Source organism: Talpa europaea, assembly GCF_964194135.1.
Source record: "Talpa europaea genome assembly, chromosome: 2".
Classification (NCBI taxonomy): Eukaryota; Metazoa; Chordata; class Mammalia; order Eulipotyphla; family Talpidae; genus Talpa; species Talpa europaea.
In genome coordinates this window covers 1,012,867-1,029,185 of record NC_140068.1, presented here as the reverse complement: position 1 = coordinate 1,029,185, position 16,319 = coordinate 1,012,867, and the positions used below count along the sequence as shown (strand labels likewise).

Sequence of the window (16,319 nt, the reverse complement as noted above, 5' to 3'; positions counted from 1 at the left end):
ACACAGCAGCTGCCCCAAGGATCTCACTGCTGCTTCTCGCCCCCACCACCCCGCTACCACCCCGCCCTCTGAGCCTCTGCCCCTCCCCTCCCCTTACCCTCTTCTCTCCCTTCTCCCCGCCCCTACTCTTCTTCCACCCCCTCTTGCTGGATCCCCCCATCCCATTTTTTTTTCAGGCTTCAAAGCTGGAGTTGAGACCACGAGCGACGAGAGCTTATAGGACTCACAAATAGGTCACGAGCCACAGCTGGAAACACACTGAGGTCACCCCAGGTGCTGCGGGCCACGGTCTCTGAGACCCACGTGTTCTGCGAGCAGGGTGAGCGGACACCCCCTCAACTTGGCTTAGGCATGGGTCACCCTGGAAACAGCCAACTGAAGTGGCCCCGCAGTGCCAGGCCTCGTGGGCACAGCACCAGGCTGTGGGGGGCAGCGCCAGGTTGGGGGGATGTGCTTGTCACAGCGGGATATACTGGGGAGGGCCAGCATCTCCACCTGACAGGGTCAGAGGCTGGGCTGGGCCAGCTGGGCGACATGGGGCGGCACCGGTCTGACTTCACAGACTCAGTACAGGGGTTTCCTGGAGGCTTCTCTTTACCACAACACACCCTCCTAGACACGGAGGCCATGTCCTCTTTCAATAGCGGGACAATCTGTGAGAAAACGTAAGCACTTTGGCTTACAGTTATCCACCCTGCAAGCCAGTCATTCTACCCTTTCACCTTCTGTCATCTACAAAGCACCGCTTGAGTCAGTCTGCAGGACTGTGAATTCTTAGGTAACGCTGCAGAAGTCTACGCCGATGCTAAGTAGCCCCACGCCCCGCGCGGCCTCCTCTCGCTGGAGCAGGGGTGGGGCCCGCCCTCCTCTTCTCCTTCCTCTGTTCTGAAAAGTGATAACTTTCCCCCAAGAACAAATGTCTCCCTAGTCAATTAAACAGCGGTCCTAGGGCACATCTAAAACAACTTGAAAAAGAGGAATAAACTAAACCAAATGTTAACAGAAAGAAGAAAATAACAAAAACTAGAGCAGAAATAGGAATCAAATAGATGAATGAAGCTAGGAATTGGTTCTTCAAAAATAAAATTCTTCAAGAATTTGAAAGGGAAAAGGAGAAATTACTACAGATCCTGTGGAAATACTAAGAGTCCCAGGAGATTACAAAGAACAACTAGATGCCAACATGGTCAGTAATGTCGAATAAATGGGCCACTTTTCAGAACAAGACAGCCCTAGAGCCTGGCCGTCCGCAAGCCTGACCAGGACGACAGAAGATGCCAGTCACCATCAGAGCAGCGAAAGCAGGGACCAGGCACCCCCCAGACGAAGGCTGGCCAGGGCGGCTGTACAAGCACACTTTGTCAAGCCTTTAAAGAAGTGCAGGCTGGTTTACCAAAAATGGTCCTCGGGCCTCCTGAGCAAGTGGTCACTCCCCTGACCGCCGGAGAGTCCCAGGAAGCAGCTGTGACCCCTGAACCCCTCAGACGCTAGGAGCTGGAGGGACTCAACACCTCAACCCCCCTCGGCTCCTCTTGCCCCCAAACCCTGGGAGCCGAAGACGCCATCCAGAGCCCCCGCCCGGAGGAAAGCAAGGACCCACTTCACTGAGGACCGTGCGCCCAAGGGGGTCCTGAAGACAAGAGGATGGGGTGCAGCTCTGTGCCCCCCTGAACCAGCCGGCACCCTCTCCTTTCCTCACTCCCCCCATGAGACGGGTGCCACTCTCATTGCCAGAGGAAGAAGCACTTGCTGGGTGGGACTGGGGATGCGGGACTCGGGTCTCCCTTGAGGAGAGGGGCGGCTGCCTGCTGGGTGGGCCCTGAACGGGGGGACAGGGAGGCGGCTGCTGGGTTTGACCCCCAGCTCCCCTCCGTGGTTCTTCCAGAGATGGACGCTACTTGCTGCAAGGATGAGAGGTCTGGCCCTGGGGGAGCAGGGGAGTGCTCAGCGTCTCCGGGAGCCAAGCGGCCCTCACCTTGCAGTCTGAGGGCAGCAGGGCCGGGGAGCCCAAGTTCAGGCTGCCAATCCCTGGAACCCCATCACTGACCCCATGTCCCTGCACCACCCAGGGGAGCCCTGAAACCCTGACGCCCTCTGGACGCCTGCTGGGGGCTGAGGGGCCCTCCGGCACAGGTGCCTGGAACAGAGCGGGTGCTTCTGAAGCCCTGCCTTCGCCTTCTTCTGGAATTCACCCTAAGTCTGGAGAAAAGTCACACCGAGGAGGAGCCAGGTCTTCATCCACAGCTCCACGGAGGCTTGCAGCTGCCCCCCTGGGCAGAGACCAGAGAGGTTTCACCGCTACCAAGAACAGATTCTCAAGGGAGACTTAGGGTGGATTCCAAAAAAATGCTCAGAGAGCACTTTGTTCTATAAGTTAAATGTGACAGACGTCTCCACCCACCCCAAGGCTCACCCGTCGGGCCCCAAGGCTCACCCATCGGAGTCTGTGGGGGGCGAGTGAGCAGCACGGCTCCAGGCAGGGTGCGGTCAGCAGGCTCCCTGCGGCCCTCCTTGGCCCGGGACCTTCGGGTGGACACCTCAGTCCTTTCAGAGGGCAGCAGGCGCCTTCGCCGGCCTCAGCACACACACCACCCGCCCCCACCCGGGGCTTCCCGAGAACAACCACTGCTGCACTGCCTTTTGCATTTAGACCATCAGATCACCGTGACCCCCCAAGTCTGACAGAGACAAGAGCAAAGCGAGGGAACGGCAACAAGAGGGGCTGGCGTTGAGCAGACGCGCTCAGGTTCCGTGAAAACGCTGTGAGTTAACAACGGAAAGTTCTCGTGTGTCATGACGACCTGGTCTTCCCTGTGCCCCTCGGACGTTCATAGTGAAGTGAAACAACACCCCCGGTACCCTGAAAGTCACTGTTATTTGCGGGTGTCAGCCGTCACTTGGATCACTTAAGACACCCCAGGAGGCTGGGCGGGGTCACCAAGGCGGCCAGGCTCTCTGCTGTCAGTGGCCAGGCTTGGCCACCCTCCCGAGGTCCACCCACAGGTGGCACCGCTCCAACACCATGGGCAGCGGCCGCGGCTGCAGTCAGTGCTGCCCTTAACCCCCAGCACCTGCACGCCCGGCCGGCCTGAGAGCGACGTCAGCTCCACCGCCCAGCATTGCAGCTCTGGCCCGAGGCCCTGAGCCCCGAGGCGCACAGACCCCGGCTCCCCCGCACGCACCCTCTCACCCGGCGGGGGCCCGGGCCTGCCCGCTGCCCTCTACAAAGTCCACTCCACAACATCCGCAAAACGCTGGGGAGCACCGCTGACATCACGACATCACACCCCAAGTTCACACGCGGGAGTCGTCCCCGCTGAGTCCTCACCAACCACCCCGGGGTCTTCCTCTGCCTCTCCCCTTCCCCTCTCCTTCCCTGCCTCAGCGAGCCTCCCTTCTGCTGGCACAGCGGACATCCTCGCACAGAGCCGGGCCTGACCCTGCCGCTGGCATCCAAGCGTCTCCCGGGGCCACTCCGTGCCGGGGGGATCCCGCCAAGGGTCAGTGGAACCGGGGGCCCTCGACTCGCAACAGCACCGGCTGCTCACACATCACGGGGCACCTCGGGGAGGGGCCGTCTGGGAAGGAGGTTCCTCCTGGGCATGCTGCCCTCTGGAGCCGCGCGGTGGCCCTCGCCCCGCGCGTCCGCCCAGCAGAAGCCGGGCTCGCTGTTACACACTCCACCCCAGGACGTCAGGCCCCGTCGAAATCCATGCCGCCCACCTGCTCCTCGGGGTCAGGCAGCCTGCTGGGGGGAAGCAGGGGAGTGAGGCCCGCAGCGGGGAGGGCGGAGCCCACGGCAGAGCCTCGCCCCTCGTGAAGAGATGGAGTTCGTGCATCGAGACCCCGTCTGACGTGCAGGCCGTGCCTGGATAAAGCGTGTGCCGTGGGTCTGGGCTTTCCTCATGACTGCCACGTTACGACGGGCCTATTTAGAGCTGACCCAACATCTCCGCTGGCGGGCTCCAGTGACCGACGAGGAACGTTCCATCAGAGACCCAAGCACTGACGTGCAGGAGCTTCAGGCGAGTCCGTGTCCGCCACGGTAGGGCACACGCCAAGCGACAGACAAGAACGTTCCGAAGCCGTTTCATCTGCAATGACCCAGGGGGAGACAAGCGACTGCCCAGCGATGGTGGCAAGGACAGGTGGGTCACGGGGCGCTGATGCCGCTAATGCGCGGAGGAGCTAGCGGAGGCACTCCCAGCGCTCACGAGGAGCAGCCCCCGAGGAGCCCAGGCCCCCGAGCTGCCCGGGCGTGTGGCTCAGTGAAGAGTCGCCTGAGACCCACCGCGGGCTTCACCCAAGAAGGCAAACGTCCTGGACGGCACCGCGCGAATCACTGACACGCAAACCAAACACAAATTCTTGTGATTGTCCATCACGGGCTCTTTTTGGCCGAAGCCAGCATCCCGAGAAGATGGCGTCAGCGCTGGGCCTTCGCACACGGGCGCCGCTGGGCCGTGGGACAGCCAGCGGGGGTGGGCGCTGGACCAGGCCGCGGCCCTCCCCTCCGCCGGGGAGGGAGACCAGCGTGGCCAACTGCGCCACGCAGCTGCCGTGGTGCGAGCCGGGGACGGGGCCTCAGGGAGGGGCCCTGCCCATGCGTTTCACCCAGGCTGGTCGTCAGGGACAGCCCGTGAGTCCAGACTGGGAATTGCTGGGAGGTAACGGGCCTGGGCCCGCCAAGACACCAGGGTCACCGCCCAGGCTAAGGAACGTGAGGAGGAAGGGCGGCCGCAGCTCCCGGGCTGGGGGGCAGCAGCCCATCTCCAGGAAGGGGACCGCGCGGCTAAGCGGTGCCGCGTCAGGTGACCCCAGCGTGCACCTGACCCGCCTGAGGACAGCGCCCCGCTGCACCGCCAGCTCCGGTGTCAAGCCCAGGACTCCTCAGCACTGAGGGGGTCCGGCACAGCTGACGCCATGAGGCGCTCCCCGGATGGCTGGTGAGGCCCTCGCGTGTTCCTGCCCACTGCTGGCGGGCCCGGGGGGCAGGGCCAGGGGAGGCCGACCGGGGGGCTGGGCAAGGCTCGTGCAGGGCTGGGGTGGACTTGGCCCTGCACCCCAGGAGGGCAAGGCGGGCTTCTCATCACCGCCGGTGTCTGGGGCGGCAGGGGCAGCTGGCGGGGACTTGAGAGCTGCGCAGCCGGGCAGGGACCCGGAGTCCGGCCGTGAGACCAGTCGCCACGGGGAACCGGGCGAGGAGCGGTCAGTGCCTGCATCCGGGCGCTCCCGGCAGATTCGACACTTTCCGTATCCAGATCCAGATTCCACACATCCCGCAGCACCGAGACCTTAGAATTAGCCCCACGGAAATGCTCGTCGATAGGTGATACGTGTCGGTGAACCGCCTGCGGATGCTCAACCTCAGCGATGACTTTCTTTGATGAACGAGAAACTTCTTCAGGCCCACTGAGTCTTCCTCAGCTCTGGTCGCTCACAGGCGAGACCACCACAGCCACCACCGCTCGCCGCGACGCGCCCCTGCCCGCTGCACTTACGTTCCGACTGGCGATGGTGAAGAATCTCCACATACACGAAACGTTTACAAGTCACGAGTCACGTGAGCATCCGCGAGTAACACGCCGACTGGAGCTGTCGCGGGTCTCCCCAGAAAGTGCGCTGGGGGCCTACGTTAAAACAATACGCTTTTCTTAAAGAACGCACTTCCTCCCTGCTGTCGCCTAAACCCCCGGCGCCAGCAGGATCACAAGGCCGCGTCCGGGCACCCTGGCGGCTGGTCCGCGTGTGCTAGCCGGGAGCAGGAGACGATCACCCTTGACTCCTGAAGCCCACCCTCGCGGGCTGCCCGGTGCGAGCTGTCCGCTCCGCAGACCTGCCCCACTGTTTAGAGACGCCCCCTTGTGTTCCCCAAACTCTCCAGTGCTGGGTCCCGGGGGTGGCGTCCTCCCTGATGAAAGCGCAGGGTGCTGAGCAACTTGGGGCACACGGGCCTCCAGGGCGTCCTGATGGACCCGCTCGTGGCGCGCCTGCTGCACCTGGGGATTCACTCACATGTGCGCGGGCGAGCGCTCGTGTGGAAGTGCTCAAAACACACCCCGCGCGGGCCGTGACAGCACATTTACGACGCCAGAAGCCTGGCGACTGGAACACACGCCACCGGCACTCAGTGCCGCGCGCGGCCGTGATCAGTGACAACAGATGCACGCGGACCGACTCCCAGGACGTCAGAGCGGGAGCGAAGGCACGAGGTGGGTGAGCGGACGGCGCCGGCGCCCGCGGAGGAAGGGTTGCACCTGTGAGCACCCTGCGCCGAGCGGCTGCCGGGACCCAGGAGCCTGGAGGGCCACCCCCTGAGGACGGGTCGGGGCTGGGGGGAGCCGCACTGTGTCTCCTGTGCACGCGCCCCGGCTGGCCGCCCTGCCCTCTGCGTGGGCACACACGTGAGCGGACGTGTCTCTGCGACAGCGACGCCGGCACGTGTGGTTGAATCTTGCGTCGATGGAGGAAGGAAGGAGAAAGCCCAGGCGCTCTTGCCCGGGGCGCTACGTCCCGAGCAGCTCTTTATCAAAAATGCTCTTCCTCACGCGCGGGGAGGCTTCTGCTCACCAGAGCGGCAGCCGCCACCTGCGCGCCACGGTCTACGCGGGGGCGCGAGGAGGAAGCGCCGCTGGGGGCCTCTGTCGCCTGCCTTCCTGCTTCTCCACTGGGGGGGGGCATGCGTTTGTGGGGAGCAGGGGGTGGGAAATAGGAGTGTAAGCCACACTGCGGAGAACGCAGGGAGTTGTCGCTGCTAAACTGCCGGTGAGAAACAAATACTATTTCTTCGGGGTTACAAAACAAATAAATTTAAAACTCCCGCGGTTGAACGTGCGCCTGTGCGGCACGTCGCCAGGCCCGAGCCCCTGCGGGTCTGGACAGGAAGCGTCCTGCCCGCGGCCGCCCCTCCGGGCTGCGAGACCGCAGGGAGCCCTCCTCCCGCCCTCAGGTCTCTGGGGTCCGGGGTCCACGTAGACCAGAGTCCACATAGACGGGGCTCAGCCCAGGGTCCCCCCATTTCTTCTCACAGCCAGCATCAGAGGCGCAGAAGCGAGGTCACATGCTCTGTGCCCGTAGGGGTCGTCCAGCTCGACCCCGTGGTGTCACCGGTGAGGAGGGGACTCCCCGGGGCCGCTCTCCCCCTTTCTGGTTTGTAGGACAGGATGAGCAGCCGCGCGAGTGCCGAGGTCCAGCCCCCCTCAGCCCGGCCCTCCTCTCCCCTCCGCTTCTTCTCAGAGGTTGGCCGCGGGGTCTCCGGCAGGTGCTAACGGGGCTCACAAAGCTGAGGGCCCCCCAGGCTTCCCCAGGCACGTGCTGGGGGAGTCTTCTCCTTCCCCAGGGTCCCCCTACCGCGGGCCTTGCCCTCTCTTTCATGATAATGATCATAAATCACCCTGAAGGTGCTTTTTCGTGACTCTAAAGAGGAAGCCAGGCAATCCCGCCCGTGGCTTAAAAACACGCACTGCCGGGAAGGGCATCATTCCAGGCGGCGCCGGGGTCGCGCGCAGGGAAGCCAGGTCCAGGCGCTCGGGGCGGGCCAGCTGCACGCCACGGAACGGGCGTCCTCCTGCCCTCGCCCCCGACCCCAGCGCCCCAAAGCCCAGGGCCCCCCGTGATGGGGGAGAGTCACTGTGATGACAAGGGCCAGGGGCCACCGTCACGGCAGAGGGGCAGCCGGAGGCCACCAGGTTCAGCTCAGGTGCGCGGCGAGGATGCGGTGCGGCCGCCACAGGCGGCCCCCCGGGGGCGGGACCCGCGGCAGGAGACGCCAGCAGGCCACAGAGGCTGGGTGTGACCCCCTCATAGCACCTGCTCCCTGGAGGTGACTGAAATCTGCAGTGGTGGGTGCCGGGAAGCAGGACTGGATGCGGCCGCAGCAAAAACAAAAGCCATCTGCGCAACACTCACGGGATTAATTGCATGTGATAAACAACTACATCACTTTACACGCAAAGTTCGTCTTTTAAAAATGAGAGTTAAAACTAGAAAGCAAAACACCCCCCCCAAAAAAAGCAATTCGGGTGCGCGTCGAGAAGGGTGCAAACGGGGCGGATTCCGAGGCCCCGCGAGGACGGAGAGAACAGCTCCCTGGGGGGAGGGAGCCGTGGGCACAGGGCTGAACGTTGACCTCGGCGCAGAGAAGCTATGAAATATCTCGTGATTTGACCAATGTCGCAGAAAATAATAAATCCTTGGAAAGAGAATGTGCAGAGAATAAAAAATGTAAGTATCTTCTTAGGGTAAAGATCCCTAAATATAATTACTCCGAGCCGCGCAGACACGGTCTTCTGCCCACGCCCGTCCACTCCACGGCCAGCTGCCACAGGCGCTTCTGAGCTCACAGCAGAGAAGGAAGGTGGCGCGGGCAAGACGAAGGTCGCGCTGGCACTGTTCATTTGCACACCCATGTCTCCAAGTTGTAAAGACACAATCTCTGTGCGTTTAACGTTTCATGCAAAATCTCCCAGTATGACCTGGCAGGTGTCGGACACAGAGCGCAGGACCAGAGGGCCGTGTTCTGACCACGATGTCACACGCGTGTGCACACACGCACGAGACAAACAACCTCAGAGGACAGCCAGAGAAACGTGTCTCCAGGCTGGGCGGGGCTCGCCCCTCTACTCAGCTCCATGACGCGGGAGAAGCCGGCGCGCTCTTGGAAACACCAGCACCCGGGTGTGCGCACAAGGCCACGGAGCCGCTCACCTTCTGGCCCGGAAAGACTCCCACGGGAGGAAACTACTCAGAAACTACTCAGCACGTGCCCCCCACACTCCTTGACGGCCTCCAAGGGTGGATGGACGCGGGTATGCAGGGGCAGGAAAGAGAGCCTGGCCTTTGTTCTGAAGCTGCGAGTCTCCAGCTGCGAGTCTCCAGGGCAGGTAGACCCCTGGGTGCAACCCACCTGCCCACGGACGGTCTCTAGAGCAGTGCCTGCCACCAACAAGCCACTCCAGCTGCCAGGAACACGCGCTCTGGGGAGTGTCAATCGCTGAGATGAACAAACACCGATGGCCTCCCAGGTGTGGGAGTCAGAAGAAGCCCCTCCTGACAGCCCAGGTGGGTCAGGTGGGTACAGGTGCCTTCTCCACCACCCGGCGCCCACAGACACGTGCGCCCAGAGACCAGGGTTGGAAGGATCGCACCGGGAGGGGCGCGGGCAGGGGGAGGCCTCACGCCACGTGTGCCTGGCCACTGTGGCTCAGAAGCCGGCTCTCGGCACCCCCTCGCCCCGCGCCAGACGTGCAGGCCGGGCCGCCGCTCTGCGAGGCCCAGGCCATCTCCCAGGGGTGTGCTCTCCATTGGAAGGATCCCGCCCTTCGTGGCTTCTAGTTACATACCCACAGACAGTGGCCAAGCGGCTCTTTTATTTGCTGAGTACAGAGGACACAGTAAAATCATTAGGTATTTTTAAGCTCTAAAACAAAAGCAATTTGTACAAGTCGTTGCAGAATGATGATGTTCTCTGGACAACAGGGCCCCGCACGCTGGCCACCGCCTGTTCTGACCTGCAAAATGTTCTTTGCCAGGTGCTAACCCATGACGGAATGTGGGGTGTATTTGCCCAGGGCACCTAGGCCTCGGGAACAGAGCCCCTCACAGCCCGGCACCACGGATTTCCACCAGGAAGGCCAGAAGCACCATGGAGAGACAGTCCTTGCTTGTCTCGTGACCAGCACCCGCGCGAGAGTAACGGCGGCCGGGGTAATATTTGCCATCATGATCACGTCAGTTCCCACAGACGCCACTAGTTGCTTAGCCAGGAGCACGCTGGTACCCCCACGCGCACCCCTCAGGTGGAAATCAAAAGCTGTGTGCAAAGCCGATACATTCGGGGGACACTCGGGGTGAGACCCGGTTATCCTGCCCAAGAGGGAAAAACACCAGCTGCTCGGGCAGAGTCATGCACCATCCCCGGCTTTCTGACCAGATCCCACTTCTCCAGCAAAACTGTTGTAAGAGACGCACTGGCTTTTGCTCTAAGCTCAGGAAAACAAACATGGAGCCCCTGGAATACAGCCTCCAGGCCTGGGTGCAGCGGCACCCCCGTTTCCAGAGAACCCGGTCTGCCCTTGCAGGGAGCAGCCCCTGAGCCAGCCACGGCGCCCAGTGCGCCGGGGCCACCCGACAGGCCGGGAGCACTCCCGTGGCTCGTGCTTCCGGCGCCACCAAGGACAAGCGCCGCGGGCTCCATCTTGGAGACGGATGCCCAGGACTCTGGCACTGCCCTCAGACCCGCACCCGCCCCAGCCAGGGACCCACGGGCTCCACCTGGGAAGGAAAACAGTGACGCCGGTTCGGCCTGCCCCTGCCCGGGCTCCTGCTGGCCCCACGCCGCCTCCCCCTCACTGTCCAGAGCATCCCCACCAACAAGACACCTGCTCCTTGCTGGGGGCCCTCTGCGTGGTGGCCACAGCCCTGGAAGGCCCGAGGGCTGGGCCGGGCTTGCCCAGCCACATCCAGATGGCCGGGAGGGGCCCGGAGGTGCTCGTCTGTGCAAACCCGACCTCCGAGGGCTACCTCTGTTTCCATGGGAAAATCCCCGTCTTCACGTTTCACCGGCATAATTCCAGGCAGAGGAGAACCCGGCTGCTGTCACCACGCCAGCCGCCTTGAAACCACAGCACAGCTCTCATCTGCTGCAGCCCTCACCTCACCTCGGGAGGCGGCAGGGCCCGCCGGGCAGGGGCCAGGGCGCCGTGACGCAGCGGGGAGCCCCTGCACGGAGGAGCCTGGAGGAGGCGATGGCCCTCCCCGTGCTGCCTCCAGTAACACCCCCGGGCCGGCCAGCAACCCCCTCCGACACAGGTGTCCACGCAGCCCGGCCCTCCCCAGGACAGCAGCACCCCGCGTTCACGGCCACGGTGGGGCACCCTCCACCCACCCTCCAGGCCTCCCGCCTCCCCTCCCATGCGCCCCACCCTCCCTTCTCCCCAGGCAGCTCCAGGCGCCCGGGCTGGGGCCTCCGGCCTCTCCGGCCTAATCAGCTCAACCCCACCCCACCCCGGGCGCCTGAAGACCATGGCAAACCCCGAGGTGGGCAAAGTCTGCTCGAGTTGCTGGACGGCTGCGGGAGGCCCGGCCGGCCACGCGGGGTCTGTCCCCCCCGGGCCTGCCCTGCGCCTCCTCCCCCTACCTTGCTCCTCGCTGCCGGCCCCCAGCCAGGCAGTGGGGTCCTCCTCGGGGAGCCGGGGCTCCGCTCCACCTCCGCCCTCCAGGGCTTTGCGCTTCTTCGACATGTCTGCCCGGGGCTGGGGCTCTGGGGTGTCCTTTCCCCACCCCCAGGCCCCCCCCCCCCGGAGAGGACAGCGGTGAAGGTGGGGTCGGCCGCAGGGCGAGCCAGGCTCGGCGGGTGCGGGAGGCCGGCGGCGGGGGAAGGGACGGGAGCGGGAGGGGCAGGGTCCTGCGCGCCGGAGGCGGCCCTGTCCAGGCCCGCGCGCCCCGCCCGCGCCCTCCGCGCGCTCCCCGCTCCCGCGCCTCGTCTCCCCGCCTCGGGGGCGCTCAGCGGCCCGGGGAAGAGGCTCTCGGCCTCGCCGTCCCCGGCAGCCGCGGGAGGGCGGGAGGGGCGCTGTGCACGGGGCTCGGGGCCTGTCGTGGGGGCGGCGTCTGGAGGGCGCGGTGGGGGAGTCCTCAATGGAGCCCAAGGAAGACGAGGTGGAAGGAAGAGACAACCGCCGGCCGCGCGGGGACACACCTCAGGTGCTAGGGGCGCCGGCCCCCCCAGGACATCCCGGCGCTCCGCGGGGCGGCCGGGGCCGGGGTGCAGCGGGGGCCGCAGCGGGGGCTGGAGGGGTCTTGCCCCCCTCCGAGCCGAGAGGGCCGCGGGGGAAGGCCCGGGGCGCGCACCCCGCAGGGGCTCTCCCGGCGGTGTCGCAGCCTCGGGGTCCGCGCCCCCAGGGCGCTTGGCTGCCGGGTCCGGCTGGGCTGCCCGCTCCTCTCCTCGGGGGTCCGCGCTCCCCGCCGGCCGGCTCCCCGCGGCGCCCGGCCCCGCAGCACCCCGCGCGCCCCGCGGCGAGGCGGGAAGTTTCCCGAAGTGGGGAAAGGCCGGGCTCGGCGTCCCGGCAGCGCAAGGGTTACGCGGCAGGTCAGGGGCCCCGACTCACCCGCCCAGGTGCGCCCCGGCGCGCGGTCCGGTCCGCTCCATCGCAAGTGCCCGCGGCTCCGTCGGCGGCGGCGCGCGGGGCGCGGGGCGGCCGGGGTCCCCGCCCCGCCGCGCAGAGCAAGTTGCCGGGCCAGCCCGGGGCCAAGTCCCGGCGCCCCCGCGCCCCGCCGCGGCCCATCCCCGGCCGGACCCCGCGCGCGCGGCGCTCCTGCCCCTTCCCGCGGGGCCCGGGACCCCGCGAGCCGCGCCGGCGCCTCCGAGCACCGTCCGCCGCCCCCGCCGCCCGCGGCCCCAACTTTGGACGCGGCTCCCCGGAGCGCGGGGGCGCGGGGCGCGGGGCGGGGCGCGGGGGGCCGGGGCGCGGGGGGCCGGCCGGGCCGATGCGGGCGCCGCGCGCTCCCTCCCGGCCGCGGGAACTTGGAGTTTTCCTTTAAGCCGCGCCGCGCCGCGCGGACCCCCCCGCGCCCCACGGGCGGCGCTGACGTCGCCGGCTGCAGCCCCGCGGCCGCCCATTGAAGCGGCGGCGCCCACGTCAGCGCCCGCCCGGCCGCTCCCCGCGACGGGCCGCCCCCGCACCTGCCGCCCCCGCCGGCGCCCGGCCGCGGGGGGGGGAGGTGGGGGGGACCCCCGCTCTGCGCGCCCCGCCCCCGCCGGCCGCGGCCCCCAGGGGGGCGCAGAGGGGTCGCGCTGCGGGGCCGCGGGGAGGCGGCGGGGCGTGGGCGGGGGGCGGGGGGCGGGGGGCGGGCGGGGGCGCCTGCGGGGGCGCCTTCCCTGCTCCATTCACAGATTCGGCGGCCGCGGGCATCCCCGGAGCCGCCGGCTGCGCGGGGTCCCCGGGTCCGCAGGAGGCCGCGCCTGGGGATGCGCCCACGCCTCTGCCGGGCAGGAGGAGCCCCCAAGGCCGCCCTGACCAGCCCGGGGCCCCTCTGCAGCCCCCGCCCCGGGCCCCTCCTGCGGGCCGGGCCGCAGGGCCCAGGCAGGGCTGCGGGGCAGGAGGGCTGGGCGCACCCCGCGGCCTCCGCGCCCACCCTGGCAGCGGGGCCCGGCGGCCACGTGGCCTCCGGGGTGTGCCCTCCCTCTGCGCCCACCAGCGCGCCCGTCCGAGTTCCCTGGGGTGCGTGGCGGGGAGGGGGGGGGCTGCTGGGCTGCAGGGGGCACCGGCGGGGTCCCCACACCAGCCCGGCTCCTGGGAATCCGCAGGACCGCGCTCCCGCTGCGCTGCGGCAGGAAGCAGCCAGATGGCGCCCCCCAAGATGGGACAGGGGCACCCTCAACCCCCACCCCCTCTGCTGGGCCCCGGGGGCTGTCCTGCTCCTCCCCAGGAGCCCGGTGGTCTGAGTTGGGAGGGGCCCAGCACACCCCGGAGCTTCCCACACGCGGATCCTCCCACCTAGAAACACACAGGCGTCTGCCGGCACCCCAGCAACTGCCCGGCACCCCAGCAACTGCGCTGTCTGAGCGGCCGGGAGGGGCTGCAGGGCTGTCCCCGAAGGCTGCCCACTCCCTCGCCCAGCACCCCTAGCTCTGGCCCAGAGGCTGCCCCCTGCAGCAGGCACCTGAACCCATGGCTGTGGGAGGAGCTGCACCCCCTCCTGGGGGACAGTGGGGGGAACCTAGTAGGCACCTTGTTCTTCAGTTAAAGTTTAGTGACGGCGACTTCCCTCTGAGGGGCTGGGCACCAGGGCGGGGGGACAGGACACACTGGAGGCAGGATCCACACCTCCTGCCTTCCTGGCCAGGCAGGCAAGAGGGGTGCAGAGGACCTCCCTGGGGGCGCAGGGGTTAAGTGTCAGTATTGTGAAGCCATCCTCAGCCACTGCAGTGTGAGTTCCATCCCCGGCCAGGGAGCTGACGCACACGGCGGCGCAGGAGACCCCTCCTGCCTCCCCGCTGCTCCCTTCAGCAGTGTGTTTCAGTCAGTCTGCCTGTCCTGCGCCCTGCTCTGTCTCTGGGGAATCCTCTCACCCCTGCACCTCTGGCCTGTACCCCAGATCTTGTACGCATAAATAACTAAATCTTTTTTAAAAAAAGAAGTAGGGTGCAGAGAGGTACCAGCAGGTGTTAAGCCTGAGTGGACCCCTGGGTGCAGCGGGCCAGGTGGACAGTGGCAGGTGGCTGCTGCTGCTGGAGCTCTGCAGAATAGCCCAGGTGTGTGTGGGGGGGGGGGGGCTGAGCAGCAAGGAGAGAAGCGAAACCAGGACCCGGGGAGGGAAGGGCAGGGAGGGGGGTAATGAGTTCCCTTCTCCCATGGAGAGTCCAAAGCCTGTGCGCTGGGGGAGGGAGGCCCCCGCAGGAGAGGTGGAGCAAAGCTGAGGTGACAGGATCCTGGTCACCTGGGCCCCGCCGCGGGGAGGACAGGGTCTCCCCACTGTTAGTCTTTGCGTGTTATCAGTTCACGCTCGTGAGGGCAGAGGCGCAGGCCTCTTTCCGCCCCGCCGTCCCTCAGCCTCCGCCTGCTGAGCCTCGTGAGCCGCCCGGCCCCACCTGGACTCGGGCCCCGCCTGGACTCGGGCCCCGCCTGGACTCGGGTCCCGCCTGGACTCGGGCTCTGTGTCCCTCCTTGCTCATAGCCTCACGGCCTATGCCGCTGCATGGCATGTCGCCGCCCCCACGCAGCGCTCCGAGCCCGCGAGCTGGCAGGGGCGCACCCACCACGCCGGTCCCCACGTCCCGTGCCCACGCGCGCCCCTGCCAAGACCACGGCCGTCCAGCTGCTCGCGGGGTGGGGCTCCCGCCCACTGCTCGCCCACTGCTCGCCCGTCACACGCTCCCCCTCTCCATCCCTGGGGCCTCGCATTCCTGCCCGGTCCTCACCAGTCCCGGGCACCAGGGGGGATCCTGCAGCCCCTGGGCCAGTGAGCGGGTAGAGGAGCCCCAAGCTGGCCTGTGCCCTCAGAGCACCGTGGTTCGTTCCCTTCCAGCCCTGCCTCGGTGTCCACGGCCCTCCTCAGCCCAGGCAGCGGCCCAGCACTGCATGCAGGACGCCAGCCCCAGGCCGCGCCTCGCCCTCCACGCTGCACTGCTGCTCCGGCCCCACGCTTGGAGCCCTGGGACTGCCCCCTCGGGGCACCTGATCCAGCAGAGATGGGGTGGGGAGTGGGGCTCCTTGGGGACACTGGGGCCCGGGAGGCTGGGAGAGCCTGGAGCAGGACTGGGTGGGGGCGGGCGTGGGAGGTGGGCCGTGGGAATAGCGCCGGACACGCAAGGAGCACTGAGTTCTGCCGGCAGGACCCCAGGGTGCTGGGTCAGGGGACGGCTCTGGTCGAGGCGCTCTCCAGGGTCTAAACCATCCACGCTCTCCCCGGTCACCCGCCTCGTGCGGCAGGTGGGGCAGGGGCTCACGGAAGATGTGCAAGCCAGCCTGGCACTTAGGGTGGGGGCTGCATCTTGGGGCTCCAGCGTCCTGCTTCCTCTCTTTATCCCTTCTCCGGTCATCGCCCCGACAAGTCAATGGTGGAACATGCCGGACTCGGGCTGGTCAGCCTAGGCCGCAGCCAGAGTCAGGAGTGAGAGGTGGTCCTAGGGCATCTGGGGTGTCCCCAGCCTCCAGCCCAGATATCCGGCTGCAGGACACCTTGGACCTGGAGCTGGACCTTCTCCCCGCCTTTGGCCCACTTACTGCGCCCAGTGACCCCCTGAGGCAAAAGGGGGACCTTGCAGAACAGCCCCACCCAGCTCCATCGCGGCACCGGAAAGGCCTGGCCTCCTTGCCAGAGCGAGAGCCGCATCCCTGCCCTGGAGAGGCCGTCCCAGAGCCTCCAGAGACACGAGGTCCTGGGGAGGCAGGATTCGGGAACCTCCCAAGAGCAGGGGGGTGGTTGGGGGGCCAAGGAAATGGGGGAGCCTCGAGCAAAGCCTGTGGCCCCGCCCATCTGGCCCCTGCGTCCCAGGGGGCCTTGGCGAGGCGCCACCTGAAGGAGCCGGGACAGACGCCAGGTGGGTGCGAGGGACGGCTCAGGCCTCGTTGGGCCTGCAGAACCGAGGAGCACGCGGTTACCGAGGAGAGCAGCCGGCCGCGGCCCCTCGCCGGAGGAGGACGAGGGCAAACCACGGCCGGGCCGGCGGGGCCTCCCGGAGGGCGGACACGATGCGCAGAGACAGCCCAGGTCCCGTCTGCTCCCCCGCCAGGAGCAGCACAGCGTCGTTCGACACACGTTCTTCTATTTAGACTTCGTCACCCCCCCTTTTTTATATTTTTATTTGTAAATAATTTTGA

At 66.8% G+C, this 16,319-nt stretch overlaps 1 protein-coding gene across 1 annotated transcript in view; it reads right to left on the bottom strand.

Annotated features, from left to right (window-relative positions):
• The window catches only part of PDE10A (phosphodiesterase 10A), a gene marked incomplete at both ends in the record, with an annotated part of 254,726 nt that extends 243,486 nt beyond the window's left edge, over positions 1 to 11,240 (bottom strand). Inside the window, one exon of the mRNA XM_084228789.1 lies at positions 11,138 to 11,240. Coding sequence (XP_084084915.1) covers positions 11,138 to 11,240 — 103 coding nt within the window. The remainder of the gene's footprint in view (positions 1 to 11,137) is intronic.
• Between the last annotated feature and the right edge of the window lie 5,079 nt (positions 11,241 to 16,319).